Source organism: Panthera tigris, chromosome A3 (assembly GCF_018350195.1).
Source record: "Panthera tigris isolate Pti1 chromosome A3, P.tigris_Pti1_mat1.1, whole genome shotgun sequence".
NCBI classification, from domain to species: domain Eukaryota; kingdom Metazoa; phylum Chordata; class Mammalia; order Carnivora; family Felidae; genus Panthera; species Panthera tigris.
Window position 1 is genome coordinate 90,613,648 of NC_056662.1, and position 20,009 is coordinate 90,633,656.

The 20,009-nt window shown below is 37.6% G+C and overlaps 1 protein-coding gene across 1 annotated transcript in view; it reads right to left on the reverse strand.

The window, feature by feature from the left end:
• The window catches only part of TACR1 (tachykinin receptor 1), a 141,567-nt gene that overhangs the window by 51,110 nt on the left and 70,448 nt on the right, over positions 1–20,009 (reverse strand). The window contains exon 2 of the mRNA XM_007083489.3: positions 16,646–16,840. Coding sequence (XP_007083551.1) covers positions 16,646–16,840 — 195 coding nt within the window. The remainder of the gene's footprint in view (positions 1–16,645; positions 16,841–20,009) is intronic.

Below are 20,009 nucleotides of genomic sequence, written 5' to 3' on the forward strand. Positions count from 1 at the left end.
GAAAAGAAAGCCTACATAGCAATACTTACATTGAACCAAATAAACTTTAAAATAAAGGCGATAACAAGAGATAAAGAAGGACACTATACAATAATAAAGGGAATAATTCAACAAGAAGATATAACAATTGTAAATATTTACTCAATATGGAAGCACCCAAATACATAAAGCAGCTAATAACAAACATAAAGGAAGAAAGTAATTGATAGTAATACAACAATAGTAGGGGACTTTAACACTCAACTTTCATCAGTGGATAGATCATCCAAGCAGAAAAATGTCAAGGAAACAGTGCCTTTGAATGACACATTGGACCAGTTGGGTCTAACATATATATTGAGAACATTCCATCCTAAAACATTCCGTCTACTTTTCAAGTGTACATGGAACATCCTCCAGAACAGATCACATATTAGACCACAAAACAAGTGCCAACAAATTAAAAAAGATTGAAGACATACCATGTATCTTTCCCGAACACAATGCTATGAAACTGGAAATAAGTTACAAGAAAAAATCTGGAAAGAACACATAGAAATCTAGAAATACATGGAGGTTAAATAACACGCTACTGAACAATGAATAGGTCAACAAAGAAATCAAAGAAGACATAAAAAATGCATGGAGACAAAAGCAAATGAAAACAGAATAGTCCAAAATCTTTGGGATTCAGCAAAAGCTGTTCTACGGGGGAAGTTTATAGCAATAGAGGTCTACTTCAAGAAGCAAGAAAAATATCAAATAAACAACCCAACTTTATACCTAAAGGAGCTAGAAAAAGAACAAACAAAATCTGAAACTAGTATAGAAGGAATAATAAGATTAGGGCATACATAAACAAAATAAAAACAAAAACAAAAAAACTCCAGATCAATGAAACCAGGAGCTTGTTCTTTGAAAAAAAATCAGTAAAGTTGATAAACCTTTAGCTAGACTCATCAAGAAAAAAAAGGAAAGAGAACTCAAATAAACAAGATCAGAAATGAAAGAGGGAAAATAACAACTGACACTAAAGAAATACAAAGGATTGTAAGAGAATATTATGAAAAATTATATGCCAACAAATTGGATAACCTGGAAGAAATGGATAAATTTCTAGAAACATATAACTTCCCCAAACTGAATCAGGAAGAAATAGAAAATTTGAACAGATCAATTACCAGCAATGAAATTGCCTTAGTAATAATAAAAAAAGAAACAACAAACAAAAGTCCAGGACCAGATGGCTTCACAGGTGAATTATACCAACATTTAAAGAAGAATTAATACCTATGCTTCTCAAACTGTTCCAAAAAATACAAGAATAAGGAAAGCTTCCAAATTCATTCTATGAGGCCAACACAACATTTCTCTGATGCCAAAACCAAATAAAAGCACTACAAAAAAAAAAGAGAGAGAAAGAGAGAGAGAACTACAGGCCAACATCTCTGATGAACATAGTTGAAAGAATCCTCAATAAAATATTAGCTAACCAAATCCAACAATACATCAAAAATATCATTCACCATGATCAAGTGGGATTTATTCCTGGGATGCAAGGGTGGTTCAGTATTCACAAATCAATCAACGTGATACATCACATCAACAAGAGAAAGAATAAAAACCATATGATCATCTCAATAGATTCAGAAAAAGCATTTGACAAAGTACGACATCTACTCATGATAAAAGCCCTCAACCAAGTATGTTTAGAGAGAACATACGTCAACATAGAAAAGGCCACATATGAAGAGCCCACAGCTAACATCATACTCAATAATGAGAAACTGAAGAGTTTTTCCTTTAAGGTCAGGAACAGGACAAGGGTGTCCATTCTTACCACTTTTATTTAACATAGTGCTAGAAGTCCTAGTCACAGCAATCAGACAAGAAAAAGAAATAAAAGGCATTCAAATTAGTAAGGAAGTAAAACTTTCACTATTTTCAGATGACACGGTACTATAGAAAACCATAAAGAGTACACCAAAAAACTACTAGAACCAATAAATGAATTCAGTAAGGTTGTAGGATACAAAATCAAGGTACAGAAATCCATTGCTCTTCTATACACTAATAATGAAGTAGCATAAAGAGAAGTTAAGAAAAACAATCCCATTTACAATTGCACCAAAAATAATAAAATACTTAGGATAAACTTAACCAAAGAGGTGAAAGACCTGTACTCTGAAAACTATAAAATACTGATGAAAGAAATTGAAGATGACAGAAACAAATGGAAAGACACTCCATGCTCATGGACTGGAAGAACAAATATTGCTAAAATGGCCATACTGCCCAAAGCAATCTATAGATGCAATGCAATCTTTATGAAAATACCAGCAGCATTTTTCACCAAATTGGAATATTTATTCCTAAAATTTTTATGGAGGCATAAAAGACCCCAAATATCCAAAGCAATCTTGAGAAAGAGGAACAGAACTGGAGTTATCACAATTCTAGATTTCAAGATATACTACAAAGCTCTAGTAATCAAAACAGTGTGTTCCCAACACAAAAATAGTGAGATCAACGTAACAGAATAGAGAGCCCAGAAATAAACCCAGAAAAGAGAGCCCAGAAATAGACAATTATATGGTCAATTAATCTTCCACAAAGGAGGCGAGAAAATGCAGTGCAAAAAAGTCAGTCTCTTTAATAAATGGTATTGGGAAAACTTGACAGCTACATGCAAAAAAAATGAAACTGGACCACTTTCTGACACGATACAGAAAAATAAATTCAAAATGGATTAAAGACCTAAATGTAAGACTTGAAACCACAAAAATCCTGGAAGAGAGCACAGGCAGTAATTTCTGTGATATCGGCTGTAGCAACATTTTTCTAACTGTATCTCCTGAGGCAAGGGAAACAAAAGCAAAAATAAGTATTGAGACTATATCAAAATAAAAAGCTTCTGCACAACAGAGGAACAATCAACAAAACTAAAAGACAACCTACTGAATGGGAGAAGATACTGACATATCTGGTAGGGGTTAGTATCCAAATAATGTATCTAATTAAAGGTTAGTATCCAAAAAATATAAGGAACTTACACAACTCAACACCAAGAAAATAAATAATCTAATTTAAAAATTGGCAGAAGACATGAACAGACATTTCTCCAAGACATAAAGATGGCCAACAGACACATGAAAAGATGCTCAGCATCACTCACCATTGGGGAAATACAAATCAAAACCACAATGAGATATCACCTCACGCCTTTCATAATGGCTAGAATCAAAAAAAAACACAAGAAACAACAAGTGTTGGTGAGGATGTGGAAAAAAGGAGCCCTCTTTCACTGTTGGTGGGAATGCAAGCTTGTGCAACTACTGTGGAACAGTATGGAACTTCCTCAATGCAATTCCTATCAAAATAATGCCAGCATTCTTCACAGAACTAGAACAAACAATTCTAAAATTTGTGTGGAGTCACAAAAGACCCAGAACAGTCAAAATAATGCTGAAAAAGAAAACCAAAGCTGGAGGCATCACAATCCTGGACTTCAAGTTGTATTACAAAGCAGTATTCATTAAGACAGTATGGTATTCGCACAAAAAGAGATGACACATAGATCAATGGATCAGAATAGAAAACCCAGAAATGGACCCACAAACGTATGGCCAACTGATCTTTGACAAAGCAGGAAAGAATATCCAATGGAAAAAAGAGCCTCTTCAGCAGATAGTTCTGGGAAAATTGGACAGTGACATGCAGAAGAATGAAACCGGACCACTTTCTTATACCACACACAAAAATAAATTCAAAATGGATGAAAGACCTAAATGTCAGACAGGAAACCCTCAAAATCCTACAGGAAAAAACGGGCAACCTTGTGCAATGTTATTTTTAATGGCTGCAAAGTTTTTCTTTGTGTGGATGATATATTGATGATTTAATCAGTCCTGTATGATGGCATTTGTTTCTAATTTTACACTTATAAACCATGGTGATATCAATATCTTGCATATATATTCATGCCCTCTTGACTTTCTGTGTATAATTGCTGATCCAAATCAAGTGCATATTTAATCTTTTTAAGTTCTTATTTTAATTCCAGTTAGTTAACATACACTGTTATATTAGCTTCAGTACAGTATAGTGATTCCATATTCCATACATTATCCAGTGCTCATCATGACAAGTGCACTCCTTAATCCCCATCATCTGTTTAACTCATCCCCCCATTGCCTCCCCTTTGGTAACTATCAGTTTGTTCTCTATAGTTAAGAATCTGTTTTTTGGTCTCTCTCTCTTTCTCTCTCTTTCTGTTTTTCCCTTTGCTTCTAAGTGTCTATCAGTTGAATGGATAAAGAAGATGTGTTATATATAAATGTATATACAGTGAATATTATTCAGCCATAACAAAGAATGAAATCTTGCCATTTGTAACATGGATGGATCTAAAGAGTATAATGCTAAGTAAAATAAGTCAGTCAGAGATAAATACTATATAATTTCACTCTCAAGTGTATATTTAAAAACCTTGATGGATATTTTCAAACTGTCCTCCTGAAGACAGTGCTCATCTTCCCCACAACCTTGTTAACATTTAGAATTTTCTTTAAGTTTAATCTGGGCTAATAAAATAAAGAGAAAATTGGAATACAGTTTTTCATATCCTTTTATGAGCTATTAGTTTTTTGATTAAAAAAGCCTTATTCTTATTGATTAGTCAGAGCTTCTCTATGTTAATTATATTCATGGTTTGTCTCATACATTGTATTTTTCTCTTAATTTGTCATTTGCAGAACTTCCTCACAGAGTTTCTTTAATTTAAGAAATATATCTATATCTGTATTCAAACCAGCAATCTCTTTCATTTTGGATTTGCCTTTGATGTTAGGAAAACCCCTTCTCCATCCCAACTTACATGGAATTTATACTGGTCTTAAGTTGTGAGAAAGGAATACAGCTTTATGATTAGCCCAGAGGTTCCCCAGAATATGTTTTATGGACAATGTTTCTGTGGAATGTTAAAGATATTAATCAAAAGAAGGATTCTATGATCAAATAAGCTTGGGGAACATAAGGTTTAAACATAAGGTTTAAGGTGTCAGTTTTATTGACTTCGATACTTAATCAGGGTGGAGCCAATTTATTGCAGTTTAACTTGAAATAGGTAAACACTAGGAACAATCCAAATATACATGAAAATCATAGCAGATAAATAAATGATGTTTTATCCACATGGAGGAATACTACACAGCCGTAGAAAATGAGAATGCTTGCTCCATATGGTGAAAAAGGATATCTGAGATAAATTGTTTATTGAAAAAGCAAGATTCAGGTATATTATATATTTTGTACAAGAAACAAAACAAGATTATATACACAAAATTTTAAAGATAAGCATAAAGAAACTTTAGAAAGCTCCCAAGAAAGTAAGAACAGTGGCTAGAGGGAGAAATCTTCTACTGATTACCCTTTTACACTAACTGTTTATTTTAAACCACATGAATGTATTTCCTATGAAGATAAATTTAAAACATTTTTGAATGAAAAGCCTCTCAGAGGCTTCAATATGCTAATATATATTGTGACTCTCTCCAAGTTGTTGGCAGTGGTGGGTTACGCAGTTGCCTATAAAATCATTTGAGTTAGAAAATTCCACAGCATTTTGGTTGATCAGGTTTCCCTCCAAATTTATGGAATAATACTCACAGATATGACATGTCATCTGTAGCATATAGTAAAGACAACATTTTAGAGTCTTGGGTTTCTGTGTATGTGTATGGGTGTGTGATTTCTGTTCTGTTTTTCTATTGATTAATTCTATCCCCAGAAATGAGTATTTTCATATCTGGAAGAGCATGCCATTTCTTATCATTGTTTTTCATTACCTTGCTGATATCAAAATTAATTCTTCTTGTTCAAGGTTTTGTATTTTTTTCCAAAAACAAATTTTTATTTATTTATTTATTTATTTATTTATTTATTTATTTATTAAAATTTACCTCCAAATTGGTTAGCATACAGTGCAACAATGATTTCAGGAGTAGGTTCCTTAGTGCCCCTTACCCATTTAGCCCATCCCCCCTCCCACAACCCCTCCAGTAACCCTCAGTTTGTTCTCCATATTTATGAGCCTCTTCTGTTTTGTTCCCCTCCCTGTTTTTATATTATTTTTGCTACCCTTCCCTTATGTTCATCTGTTTTGTCTCTTAAAGTCCTCATATGAGTGAAGTCATATGATTTTTGTCTTTCTCTGACTAATTTCACTTAGCATAATACCCTCCAGTCCCATCCATGTATTTGCAAATGGCAAGATTTCATTCTTTTTGATTGCTGAGTAATACTCCATTGTATATATGTACCACATCTTCTTTATCGATTCATCCATCGATGGACATTTGGGCTCTTTCCATACTTTGGCTATTGTTGATAGTGCTGCTATAAACATTGGGGTGCATGTGCCCCTTGGAACAGCACACCTGTATCCTGTGGATAAATGCCTAGCAGTGCAATTGCTGTGTTGTAGGGTAGTTCTATTTTTAGTTTTTTGAAGAACCTCCATACTGTTTTCCAGAGTGGCTGCACCAGCTTGCATTCCCATAATTTTTTAAGTTTATTTATTTATTTAGAGAGGGAGACAACAGGAGTGGGGGAAGAGCAGCTAGAGAGGGAGAGAGAGAATCCCAGGCTGGCTCTGTGCTGCCAGCACAAAACCCGATGTGGAGCTTGAACCCACAAAGCCATGAGATCATGACCTGAGCCAAAACCAAGAGCTGGACGCTTAACCGACTGAGCCACCCGGGCATCCACAATCTTTTCTTGAATTATTTTTACTCATTTATTATTTCAAATGATTTGCTTTATCAGTTACCTAAATATGCTTGTGGGAAGTTTGTGGAGAGCTGATAGCTTTATGGAATTATACAAAGACAGAAGGGTGTTTCCACCTTTTGACTATTGTGAATAATGCTGCGATGAATACTAGTGTACAAATAGGAGAAAAAAGATGGAAAAGGAGACTGTTTCCTATACGCCCTTAGATACTTTCCAGGGTTTGAGTCAAGTGAAATGCACTTCTCAAATATTCTCTTATGCCAATCAGTAAAGTCTAAAATAGCATGATGTTTTTCATTTTCTTCATGTAACTCCTATTTCTTAAATACTCAAAGTGTTATTTTGTTTCTGTTGTAAAGGAGATCTGTTATTCATTTATTTTCTCAAGGATTATTGCTGATATAAGCTATTGTTTCTTTAGTAGATATTACATTTTAACAAATTTATTTTGACATTTATTGAAACAGATATATGATGTTTTCCTTTTACCAATTAGTTGAATGAAATATAATAGATTTCCTGATAAGTTACTAACATTATTTGCTGGAAAAAGTCATGCTTAAAAACAAACCATTGTTATTTTAATATAATTTTGAATTTTGGGGGTGACTTTTAATTAGGTTCTTTGCATCTATGTTTGTAAATGGAATTGGCCTGAAGATTTGTTTTTGAAGTTCTCTGTCAGTTTTTTACAATTATGTTGTGCCAAATGCATATAACAAATTATCAAGTTCTCCATATGGGTCTGAACTCTTGAAGAGCTTATAGGGTATTTGAAAGAATTTCTCTGCAAAAATTTTGGTACCAGTGCCTTTTATAAATGTAATTCTTGAGCAGTATTTTCATCCCTCTCCCCTCGAGCAGCATCAATTTGATATTTGTGGTTTTGTAGGAAATCATCCATTTTTATCTTACTGTGAGTTACACTCTCTGGCCTGTGTGTGCTTTGTCCTCAGTCTAAGAGCAGCTGCTTTTGGAAGCTGATGGTGGCAGCCCAAAGGAATCTCCAACTAGGGTGGTGGGTTCCCATCTTTCTCAGGCCTACACTTTCCTCTCCTAATTAGGGGCTGCTAGTTTATGTCTTGCTCATGACAGTCCTTGGTGGCTGCCTCCTCTTTGGCTCTTTCTGCTCAGTGTCTACCAGAAAACCGAGTGAAATTTCTGGCATTTGTATGTCAACCTTCCTAGTTTCTGCATTAATGCAGGCTTTTTTCCCCCTCCTCCTCCTCCTTCTTCCTTACTTTGCTCACTCTAATTTCTTTATGGAGTCGAGGTTGAGGGATTGTTTTTATGCTACCATCTTTCCCTGAAGTGTTAATGTACTTTTCATTCTTGGTTTAACTGCTTTTCATCAATAGCCGAGACAATACCAGGGGCCCTCAGCTGTATCTATAAATGTAGCAGGTGTCAGGGGAGGAGATTAATCATAACAGCTAGCATAAACAATCAGTCCCTGGAAACACGAATATGCTGACACCCCTTTGGCCAAGGCCTGGAAGAGCTTGGCAAAGGATACACATTTCTTTCCTTTCATTTATTTGTGAAATAGTCAAGGAGGTGGAAAATTTGAGAAGTAATGTTGCAGATACGTTTTCTGATATTCCCTTTCCCCCTCTTATTCTGTCAATTAGTTGACTTTCAGTTTTCAGTGCTGTTAATGAAATTAAAGATCTGTATAAATATAAAAATTTCAGCTAATTTCTGATGATGGAGTGTAACACATAAAAGACAAAATGCTGCAAAAAAAATAACAACACATATTTTTATAGTCTTTGTTACAACTGGTACTTATAGAGAAATATATTAGAGTTAATATATACACATTCATGTACACTTCTACAAATTTTCTAAGTAACAGAGTCATGAATGATGCTATTTTCTGGCATCACCTCCTTCCCAAGTACTACTGATAATATTTGGAATTCAGGATAGGCATGTCTTTCTTCTTGCTACAACTCTACTGCATCGTTCGGTACATACAAGTTTAATTAATAGAAAATGATATATGACCAATATTAATAAATGATTCAGGAAAACTGAAATTCCCCTGGCTGTCTCAATCTTGTTCTTTTGGATGTCTTTCTCATTTTTCATCCTCATTACAGACTTTTTCTTGGCCTTGATGGTGGGCCCTCTGATAAAGAAATGTTGGCTCATTCATCTTCCTTGTCCTCAGGGGCCTTGCCCCTTCTGGGACCACTGCAAACTGACAGCCTGTATAGCATCCTCAAGTGTGAGTTTGGCTCTGAATGACTTTGAAAGCTATGGCACATTCCTCCGTGTTTTAACAGAACGGGGAAGTCTATGCATTTTTCAAAGCCAGTGGTTTCTCTTTTATACTTGTCCCTTCATGTGCATTTTTCTAGACCAGGAGGAGTCACTTTGGGTCACCCAGGAAGCCAGTCAATCCACTCCCCCTTCATAGGACTTCCTGGGCAGTTTCACAGTTCACCAGAGCAGCAGCAGCAAAGCTGGCAGCTTGCAAATTATGGCAGGATTCCATTACAGATGATGATATTATTGCATTAATAATGAGCCCACATCTTCACTTTCATCAATGTTACAACATTAGGATATTTTCTATAACCATGCATTGTAAAAATAAGCAGAATGGCAGAGGACCCTGAAGTAGTCCCTGCAAGGATCTAGGAATATAGCTAGAAGCAGCTTATTTTAAAGCTTAGTGTTTTGGAGGCGCCTGGGTGGCTCAGTTGGTTAAGTATCTGACTTCAGCTCAGGTCATGATTTCATGGTTTGTGAGTTCCAGCCCTGCATCGGGCTTTGTGCTGGCAGTGTAGAGCCTACTTGGGACTCTCTCCCTCTCTCTCTCTGCCCCTCCCCTCCTTGTGCTCTCTCTCTCTCAAAGTAAATAAATAAACTTAAAAAAGCTTAGTGTTTTATCTTAAGTCAGCTAAAAGAACCCACTGGAGTAATTAATTTTCAAAGAGCAGATTAGTTAACAAAATTATTATTTATGCACACATTTAAACATATGGGTATATGTTTTCATATCAGGTTGTAGAAACATGTTTAATGACACAGGTAATCATTTATGGTATGGTAAATGAAATAAGCAGATAATAAGATGTATATACAAATTATCCATTTTATGAAAAGATATTCAACCCTACTCATAATAAGAAAAATGCAAATTTTTAACTATAATGGGCAAAAATCTAAAAGTTTGACAATACAGTACTTTGTTGGTAGGGTACAGAGAAACAGGGACTCTCATACACTATTTGTGAGAATGTAAATTAGTACAATCCCATGTGAAGGGCAAATGTCAAAATTAAAATGTTATATATCTTTGACTCAGCAATTCCATTTTTGGAATTTTTTGGCTATGGATAGCCTGACATGATACATGTAAAAGTTATCCATGGCAGCACTCTGTAATAACAAAAGACTGGAGACAATCCAAAGTCCACCAGAAGTGATGGCTTAAATAACACTGTACATTTGTATCATGGAGTACTATGTAGCTGAGAAAAAGAATATAGAAGCTCTTCATGAACTGACATGGAAATATCTCTGAGATATATTAAATTAAAAAAATAGGGTACAGAACAATGTGCATAATAAGCTACATTTTGTGTTACAGAGAGGGAGACAATCTATATTTGTGCTGACTTGTATGTATGTAAAACACTTCAAAAGAAACTAAGAACAGTAGTTCCCTAGAGTTGGAATAAAAGACTGGAAGAATATTCTTCAAAATGTTAGAGCCTTTGATAAATGATGGGCATGTGGGTGATTAAAGAAATTATAGGACTTTTCAGTATACTCCATGACTTATTTGTATTTTAAAATGCAAAATACAGTTTTAAATGATTTTCCATGGCACAAAAACAGACACATAGACCAATGGAATAGAATAGAAACCCCAGAACTAGACTCACAAACGTATGGCCAACTAATCTTTGACAAAGCAGGAAAGAACATCCAATGGAAAAAAGACAGTCTCCTTAACAAATGGTGCTGGGAGAACTGGACAGAAACATGCAGAAGGATGAAACTAGACCACTTCCTCACACCATTCACAAAAATAAACTCAAAATGGATAAAGGACCTGAATGTGAGACAGGAAACCATCAAAACCCTAGAGGAGAAAGCAGGAAAAGACCTCTCTGACCTCAGCCATAGCAATCTCTTACTCGACACGTCCCCAAAGGCAAGAGAATTAAAAGCAAAAATGAATTACTGGGACCTTATGAAGATGAAAAGCTTCTGCACAGCAAAGGAAACAACCAACAGAACTAAAAGGCAACTAACGGAATGGGAAAAGATATTTGCAAATGACATATCGGACAAAGGGCTAGTATCCAAAATCTATAAAGAGCTCACCAAACTCCACACCCGAGGAACAAATAATCCAGTGAAGAAATGGGCAGAAAACATGAATAGACACTTCTCTAAAGAAGACATCCAGATGGCCAACAGGCACATGAAAAGATGCTCAACGTCGCTCCTCATCAGGGAAATACAAATCAAAACCACACTCAGATATCACCTCACACCAGTCAGAGTGGCCAAAATGAACAAATCAGGAGACTATAGATGCTGGTGAGGATGTGGAGAAACGGGAACCCTCTTGCACTGTTGGTGGGAATGCAAATTGGTGCAGCCACTCTGGAAAACAGTGTGGAGGTTCCTCAGAAAATTAAAAATAGATCTACCCTATGACCCAGCAATAGCACTGCTAGGAATTTACCCAAGGGATACAGGAGTACTGATGCATAGGGGCACTTGTACCCTAATGTTTATAGCAGCACTCTCAACAATAGCCAAATTATGGAAAGAGCCTAAATGTCCATCAACTGATGAATGGATAAAGGAATTGTGGTTTATATACACATTTGAGTACTACATGGCAATGAGAAAGAACGAAATATGGCCCTTTGTAGCAACGTGGATGGAACTGGAGAGTGTGATGCTAAGTGAAATAAGCCATACAGAGAAAGACAGATACCATATGTTTTCACTCTTATGTGGACCCTGAGAAACTTAACAGAAACCCATGGGGGAGGGGAAGGAAAAAAAAAAGAGGTTAGAGTGGGAGAGAGCCAAAGCATAAGAGACTGTTAAAAACTGAGAACAAACTGAGGGTTGATGGGGGGTGGGAGGGAGGGGAGGGTGGGTGATGGGTATTGAGGAGGGCACCTTTTGGGATGAGCACTGGGTGTTGTATGGAAACCAATTTGACAATAAATTTCATATATTGAAAAAAAAATGATTTTCCAGGAAATTGACCAAGTCTACCTGTAGCATTTTTTAGCCCAGAGGTATATGCTTATGAATACAGCAGCAAGGGATCAGGGCTGTGGAGACTGTCTGGGTCTTATTTTCTGGTGAACATTTGTCTCTCCCATCAGGGACAACATCTGTCCTATATTCTCTTGAACAAATTGGGAAAATTCCAGGTGGGCTTAAGCGTAAAAGTCAGCAAGGCAAAATGCACGAGGTCAAGTAAACATGAGAATGAAGTTGGCTTATTCAAAGGTAAATACTTATGAATAATATCATTCCAGGCAAAGTCCCACACCTCAAAAGGTAGTTTCTTATGAAGGAACTCTTAGGATTGTTCCAATGAGAGCAGTTTCTTAGGAGCTTGTAAAACCAAAACCCTTTGAATAACATTTAATTTTAAGTTAAAAAATATGAAACATACATTCCAGAAAAAGTGGATGAAAACAATTACCTGGTGTTAGGAGTAATTTTTAAGCAAACACTCATGCTACTACTATCTAGCTCAAGAAATATAATAGTGCCCGCCCCTCAGAAGCACCTCTAAGTGCATCTTCTTGATCACACCCCTTTCCTCCCATGAGAGATAAACATGCCGTTGCTTTCATGGTCCCTACTTCTTTGTTTGCATTTATAGTTTTGCCACCTACTGATGTGCCCTTGAAGATGTACTTTCATTTTGTTTTAAATTTTTGTTTGTAAGGGCCATCCATGTTGCATGGAAATACATTTTGTTCGTTGTATTAATTACATAGTATTCTGTAACATGCTTGTACCACAATTTTTACCCATTGTACTGATGATGGACATTTGGAGTATCTCCAATTCCAGGCATTAAAAAAAAACACTGATATGCTTTATATGCTAGATGTTTCTGGGTGTATACATGCGTGAATTTCTCCAGGGCAGTTACCCCTCAGTGAAACTGTGGGGTTATGGTGTATGGATAGTTTCTGCTTTTCTAGATAATACAAAACGTTTTCCAATATGGTTTTATCAATGTATACATCTAGCAGTCTACAAAGGTTCTCATTGTTTCCTAATTACACCGAAAGTTCTAAATTCTTAGTTGAGTCTGACTTCTTAACATTTGCTAGTCTAATAGGTGTGCAGTAAGATGTCACTGTGGTTTTAATTTATATTTGACTGGTGATGAATGAAGTTGTGTGCCTCCTCATGTATTATTGGTCATTTGGACATTTCTTTTTGTGAAGTGCATGTTCAAAACTTTTCCTTTCTTTTATTGGATTGCTTTTCTTTAATAGTGCTTAATTTAATCCATGTATTAATAAAGAATCTGAATGATGAATGATCAGGACTGGGGTTTCACCATGCAGCCAGAAGGCAAATGCAGCAATCTAAGATTTTTCACAAAACCCTTTTATATGGTTAGCTGACACAGATTTTTCATCAGGCAAATTGGGATTAAGCACCTGCCCACCACACTGCCAGTCATCTGTCTGTGCATCCAGATCAATGAATGATGCTGATGGCTGTAGTTAACACTCACCAGTCTCTTCTCCTGTGCCTGGCACCGGGCTAAGCATGTGCCTTATTTACTTCTCTCAATACCTCTTTGTGGAATGTTCCATTAGGCTCAGAGGCTTAAATAACTTGACTGTGATGACTCAATTAGAGTGTGATATGGCTGGGAGTTGATCCTTCATTTAACTCCAGAGCCCATGTTCTTATCCTACTCTTTATACTGTCTTAAATGAGGTTTCTTTCTGGTTTCAAATTTGGGATTATTGTGTGCTTTGGAAATGGCAATCAGTTTTAGTAGAAGAGAATATAAGGGAGTACTTAGTTTAGAGCTAGTAAAAAAAATCCCTCAAAATATATCATAATGCATTATGAAGGATATTGACAAAAAATTGGCTTACATAAAGCTTACTATGCACTTGAGATATGTTCACTTCACTTCACAGTCTGTACGTGGATGGCAAATACGGATTCCTTTAACTTACTACTGCATCCATAAACAACTGACACATCTTGAATAGATAAAATCAGATGCTCTTCTCCAGACTCATTTTTTGAGGTTAAAATCATGAAATAAACATATGGTATTGTCTTTCTCTGACTTATTTCACTTACCATTATACTCTTTAGCTCCATCTGTGTTGTTGCAAATGGCAAGATACCATTATTTTTTATGGCCAAATAATATTCCTCTGTGTGTGTGTGTGTGTGTGTGTGTGTGTGTGTGTGTATACCTCACATTTTTATCCATTCACCCTCACTCATATATGGGATTTAAAAAACCAAACAAATGAGCAAAGGGGAAAAAAAGAGAGAGAGGGACAAACCAAGAAACTAGAGTGAACAAACTGAGGGTTACCAGAGGGGAGGTGGCTGTGAGGATGGGTGAAATAGGTGAGCACTTATCATGATGAGCACTAAGTAATATATAGAATTGTTGAATCACTGTTATGCTGTGTATCCCTGAAATAAACATAACACTGTATGTTAACTATACTGGAATTAAAATTTAAAACTTAATAAAAACAAATAAATAGAAAAGAAGTTTAAAAATCATGCAGTAAACAATGATGGCAAATCTAATCATGCATCCAGTACAGCCACCCTAAATTCTCCTAACCGACTGAGCCACCCAGGCGCCCTGCCCTAAATTCTCAAAGCAAGGAAATAAGACAATCTGGCACACTTTGTTGAGTCTCAAAGGGCTTTCTAGTCATTAATAAGCATAAAACAGCAGAATGTTCAAAAGTAAAACTTTAAATACTACTGTTTCTTGGACAAAACTCCAGAGATCTGTGGAAAAATAAACCTTTATTTCCACATTAAACTTTGAATTTGTTGGAAGATAAATGAACTATATTTTGAAGCAAAACTTTAGAATGGTGACCAGACTTGGAAAAGATCTTGATAATCAAAAGCTGTGCTATAGTCCACACAGTTGAGGGCAGTTTCTAAGCAGTTTATAATGGGATTTAATTCAGAGGGTTTTTATTTTTCCCTTTTCAGGGAACCTTCTGGTTTGAACACATTCGCAGGCCCTGTATGGTTTGCAAAGCTATGTTCTTTCTCCCGCTGAGACCCCGCTCAGGCTTGTGGTGTCATTTGAAAGAATAATTTCCAATGTCTCCTTCTAGGCTGAGCATTAATCCCCCCACTGCTTGATCGATTAAATCCCACTGCCTGTGTCTGGAAGGCGAAGTCTGAGCTTTATGTATTGCTTTCTGGCAAGCCCCATTTCCATGCTCCCCGGGACAGATGCAGCAGTATAACTCTATGCAACAGGCTTTTGGACCCTCAAATCTTGGGGGCAACAGGTAATGTCTCATGTAACCATCTAATGAGATTAAAGGCCTATAATGACTATACTGCTACCTGATGAATTCGGCTCGATAATAATATCTTGCCTTTTGTATGGCATTTAGTTGCTTACAAGGTGAGGATACATTATCTTGTTTGCTCTTCACAATAGTTGTTTATGGGAAGCAGTGTTTTATCATCTTGCATTTTAACAATGAGGGGAGATTGTTATCCTTGCCCAGAGTCACATAGCTGGTAATGGCAATCTTGTTATTAAAACATAGATCATCTGATTATTAACACCAGTGTACTTTTATGATTCACATAATAAATCCAAGATTGGAGGATTATAGAGAACTTTCAAAAGGACCCACATTATCCATGTGCTCTGAGTCCAGAAAACTGATGGTAATATAAATGTCACATTGCCGCTCACCTGGGCAGAATGAAACAAAGAATAAGCCATTTCAGTGTCACCTGTAGGAGAAGTAGACTTGGAGAAAATTGCCAGAATTTCTTTGGAAAACCTTAAATGTGATCAGTCAGGCCCTGGAAGATAAGCAGGCCTGCCTTGTAGGAAACTTGTAACTCATAAGGTCTCAGTGCCCTGGCCTTGCCTTCCCGTGCATTTTGAATGCACCTGGAATGCATTTTCCCCACCTGGAAAGCCCTAGAGGATAGGTGGTTTGGCTTGATTTTCCCCAGAGGAACATCCTGAGATAAAGATTCAAGTGCAAGTGACTTGGTTAGGGGGAGAAAGAGATACTAGTAGGGAGTGGGCCGGTGGTATAAGGAAAGGTGTGTCATTGAGCCAGATGCCACTGGGGTGACTGGAGCTTAATCCCAAGACAAAACCTTGGGTATAGTGTAAAACCCACACTTCAGAGACATCCCACTTGAGAGGTGAGGGAGCTGGGGTGTTCATACACCAACTCCTATCAGTTGTTGAGAGCTGCTGCGTGCAGGGGATAATTCCCCCACCTTCTGGCATGCTGAGCAAGAGGGTAGAGTAGTGTTCTATAGGTGAGGAAAAGGCTCCCAGGCAAAGCAATGCAGACACTGGCAGGGCAGAGTTGTTGGTAAATGGTGGGAGGATATGGAAAAACACCTGGAGGGTAGGCTATAACGGGATGCAAGTCTGACAATTTTTCTAATTTTCATTCAAAGTCCACAGTAGTATTTGGGATATAATAATCCCTTGATAATTATGGACATATCAACTTGACATCAAGAGTGGCTATGAGAAATGCTTATAGATGGACACTAAATCCTAACCAACAAAATAACATGAAAAGAAAGAAGAAATAAGAAAAGGCAAAAGAGGTACCGGGGAATCACCCCTACTCACACTTTCTCATAAATCTTGTTGGGATGCTCTGGCCATTCAATCATGCACACCACTCTGTTGGGCATGGTCTCCGTGGTCGAATAGTAGCCCTGGGGGAAGGCCAGCAGGAGAGCCAGGACCCAGATGACACAGATGACCACCTTGGTGGCCGTGGCTGACAACCGGGGCTGGAGGGGATGGATGATGGCCATGTACCTGGAACAGAGAAGAAAGGACAAATTTTTGACTTGGTCACCAAAATTTGCATTAGTGATTAGCATTGTTCCTATCAATGAAAAATTCCAGGGAAACCTTTGACTTCTGATGATTTTTACAACTATTTTCTGATCCCTTTTTGCATATTCTATCTTTAAGTTTTATGACTCTTAGGACATAAACCCCTAAAATCCATGAGAAAAGTCATCCAGGTTCTTAAGTATTTTAGAGCCCATCTAGCAACATTCTAGGAGAGAAGTTTTCATCACTAGAACACTCATGGTCTGTACCCAAGTATATATCAGTGGCCTACAGTAGAATTAGAAGAATAAGAACAATGTTGTAAATTTATTCAGTATAAACACTACCTTTATCCTTTTTGGATTAAAGAATAATGCTGATAGAAATAGTGGTTTTTAAAGTCTTTATGTGGCAATTTAAAAGGTGAGATGTAATTTAAAAGGTGGCAATTTAAAAGGTATATGGTGAGAAAGTAGTAGCCTAACAGTAAAACATCAGCCCCTGGATAAATCTTCAAGTTGAAGTTCTCTGAACATCTACAAGTCAGTGTGTGGCTCACAACACATGCTTCACGGAGGAAAGTCTCCATTTGCTGAAACAGACGCACTTAAGTTTATTATAGTCCAGGGTAGATGGAACGTCTACCCTGAAGGGAAACAGAGTGAATGATGACCCAGGACTTGGAATTGCTCCCTCCTCCATCTCCTCTCACCTGGGATGGAGCACTGAATGGTGTCAGTTGAACAAGTGTGTCCACCTCTGAAATGCAGCAGAGATCTTAGGAATAATAAATATTCCAATCAGCATTTCATACCAATTATAATCCCATCAATTCTGCATCTTCCCTTTTGAAAGGCATCCTGCCCTGCATGTTTTTCTTGCAAAATTTATGGATCCATCCCTTAAAATATGCATTTTTTTTGTCAGAGTAGAAATTATATCTCACCCTGCCTTTGGGACTTAAATATTATCTGACAAAGCCTCGTATGTGATTTTCTGACACGCAGGTATTTCTGGCTCCTGTGGGACAGAATGGTCAATGGAGACTTCAGAAATGAGCAGACAAATAGCATCCCAGCTGTCAGCTGTCTTCACATAATTCCACATAATTCTTTTTCTACACTCTTTGGACTCCTAGGATCTGTAGGCCAGAACTGGTGCCACGGTTGCAAGTAAAGCAATTTCATTCAGTATGTGCTCTACACACTCACACTGGCACCTGCTGCATGTGGAACACAGCTTTTCCTTCTTGGCTCCATGCTTCTAATTTCTTCAGGGAGAGTAGGCGCATAAATAAACAGCCACAAAACATGACAGTGGGATATGTGATCTCAAGTGGTAATCTGATAAATACCTTAGAGCCTTACTGAGGGTGAGGAGGTAATCAAGTTGGTATGGCAGGGGGACTGCTGGAGGGGCTTAAAGAGGTGTGCTTGCTGGATTTGGGACAAGTCTGCTGAGCGTCCAGCTTGAAGGGCCCGAAACATTCAGAGCCTTCCTCTCTTCTCTGTTATGATTAGATCTGACTCCCTGTCTGGGGAGCTTGATGGCTCAGTTTTTGCAAAGGTTCGTTTGAGTGTCCTATCATAATTCTCAATTTTTTTAAGTTTATTTATTTATTTTGAGAGAGACAGAGAATGCGTGAGTTGGGGAGGGGCAGAGAGAGAGAGAGAGAGAGAGAGAGAGAGAGAGAGAATCCCAAGCAGGCTCCACACTGCCAGCACTGAGCCCGATGCTGGGCTCAAACCCACAAAACCAGGAGATCATGACCTGAGCTGAAACCAAGAGTTAGACACTTAACCGACTGAGCCACCCAGGTGCCCCATAATCCTAAACTTCAAAATACTTTTCTGGGGCGCCTAGGTGGCTCAGTTGGTTAAGCATCTGACTTCAGTTCAGGTCATGATCTCACAGTTCGTGAATTCAAGCCCCATGTCAAGCTCTGTGTTGACAGCTCAGGGCCTGGAGCCTGTTTCAAATTCTCTCTCTCTCTCTCTCTCTCTCTCTCTCTCTCCCCCCCTCACCTGCTCATGCTCTGTCTCTCTGTCTCTCTCTGTCTCTCTCTCTCTCTCTCTCTCTCTCAAAAATAAATAAATAAATATTTTAAAAAATTACAAAAATATAAAATAACTTTCTCTACATTTTCTTGCTAGGGACCTAGGCTTTCTTCTTTGGTCTTTTATAGTTATGCTCCCGAAGGTGTTCAGTGTGTAGAGGCTGGATATTAGGGTACCTCAGGTCAGCCTTTACATATATGATCAGAAGTGATAACCTTCAGGAAGGAACTCCCCAGAATATTTACCTTCTGCCTCTTTTGGAAAGTGAGCAGGCAGTCTGGAAGTCAGGAGAGAGTAGAATTAGGAATAGATTTGGAACAGATATTTTGGTGGGGGCAAGCAGTAATCTATAAATCTTTGGGCAAATCTCCTCAGTTGAGTTGGTGGCTATAAAGGTAATCATTCAGCTGTTCTCTAGAGCACCAAAAGGGCAAAGACGACTCTCAAGATACTGTGAATCAAGCATTGTCTGTCTTCTTTAGGTGACTTCAAGAGGAAACTAGCTGTTTCCTAGTGAGGTCCACTACATAATAGACCTGATGACCTTCCATCCTTGGGGTGGTCTCCTGAAAAAAACCCTGAGAAGTCCTGGTTTCCCTCCTGAAGGAATTTCTTGCTGCCTGAAGGCAATGAAGCACTGGTTTTGTCTTCAGTCATGGGGTGGCAGTGGATAGGGAACCCAGAAACAGAGCCGGCAGAGGTGAACTGTGAAACCACTATTGTCCTTTCCGATTTGGTGAAGAGCTGGACCTGGATAGTCAAGGCCAGAATCTCTTTGAATGTTTGCATTAATTTAGGATTTCTTGATCATTTCCCAGAGGCAAGATCTTTCCCCTACAAAGCTGGACACATAGCCATAAAGATGTCTTTCCTTTCTAGCACCATCCAGGCTTCTGCTCTCACTGTAGCTGTGCCATTCTCAGGCCTCTGCTCTCACTGTAGCTGTGCCATTCTCAGGAGCTTGAGACCCCACAGAGGACAACGTGCTAATTATATTGCCCTCTTTTAATATTATTTCAAACGCAAGATTTTAATTTTCATTTCACTCAGCATAAACATTCAATCTTAAATAAACATACCTTACAACCCAT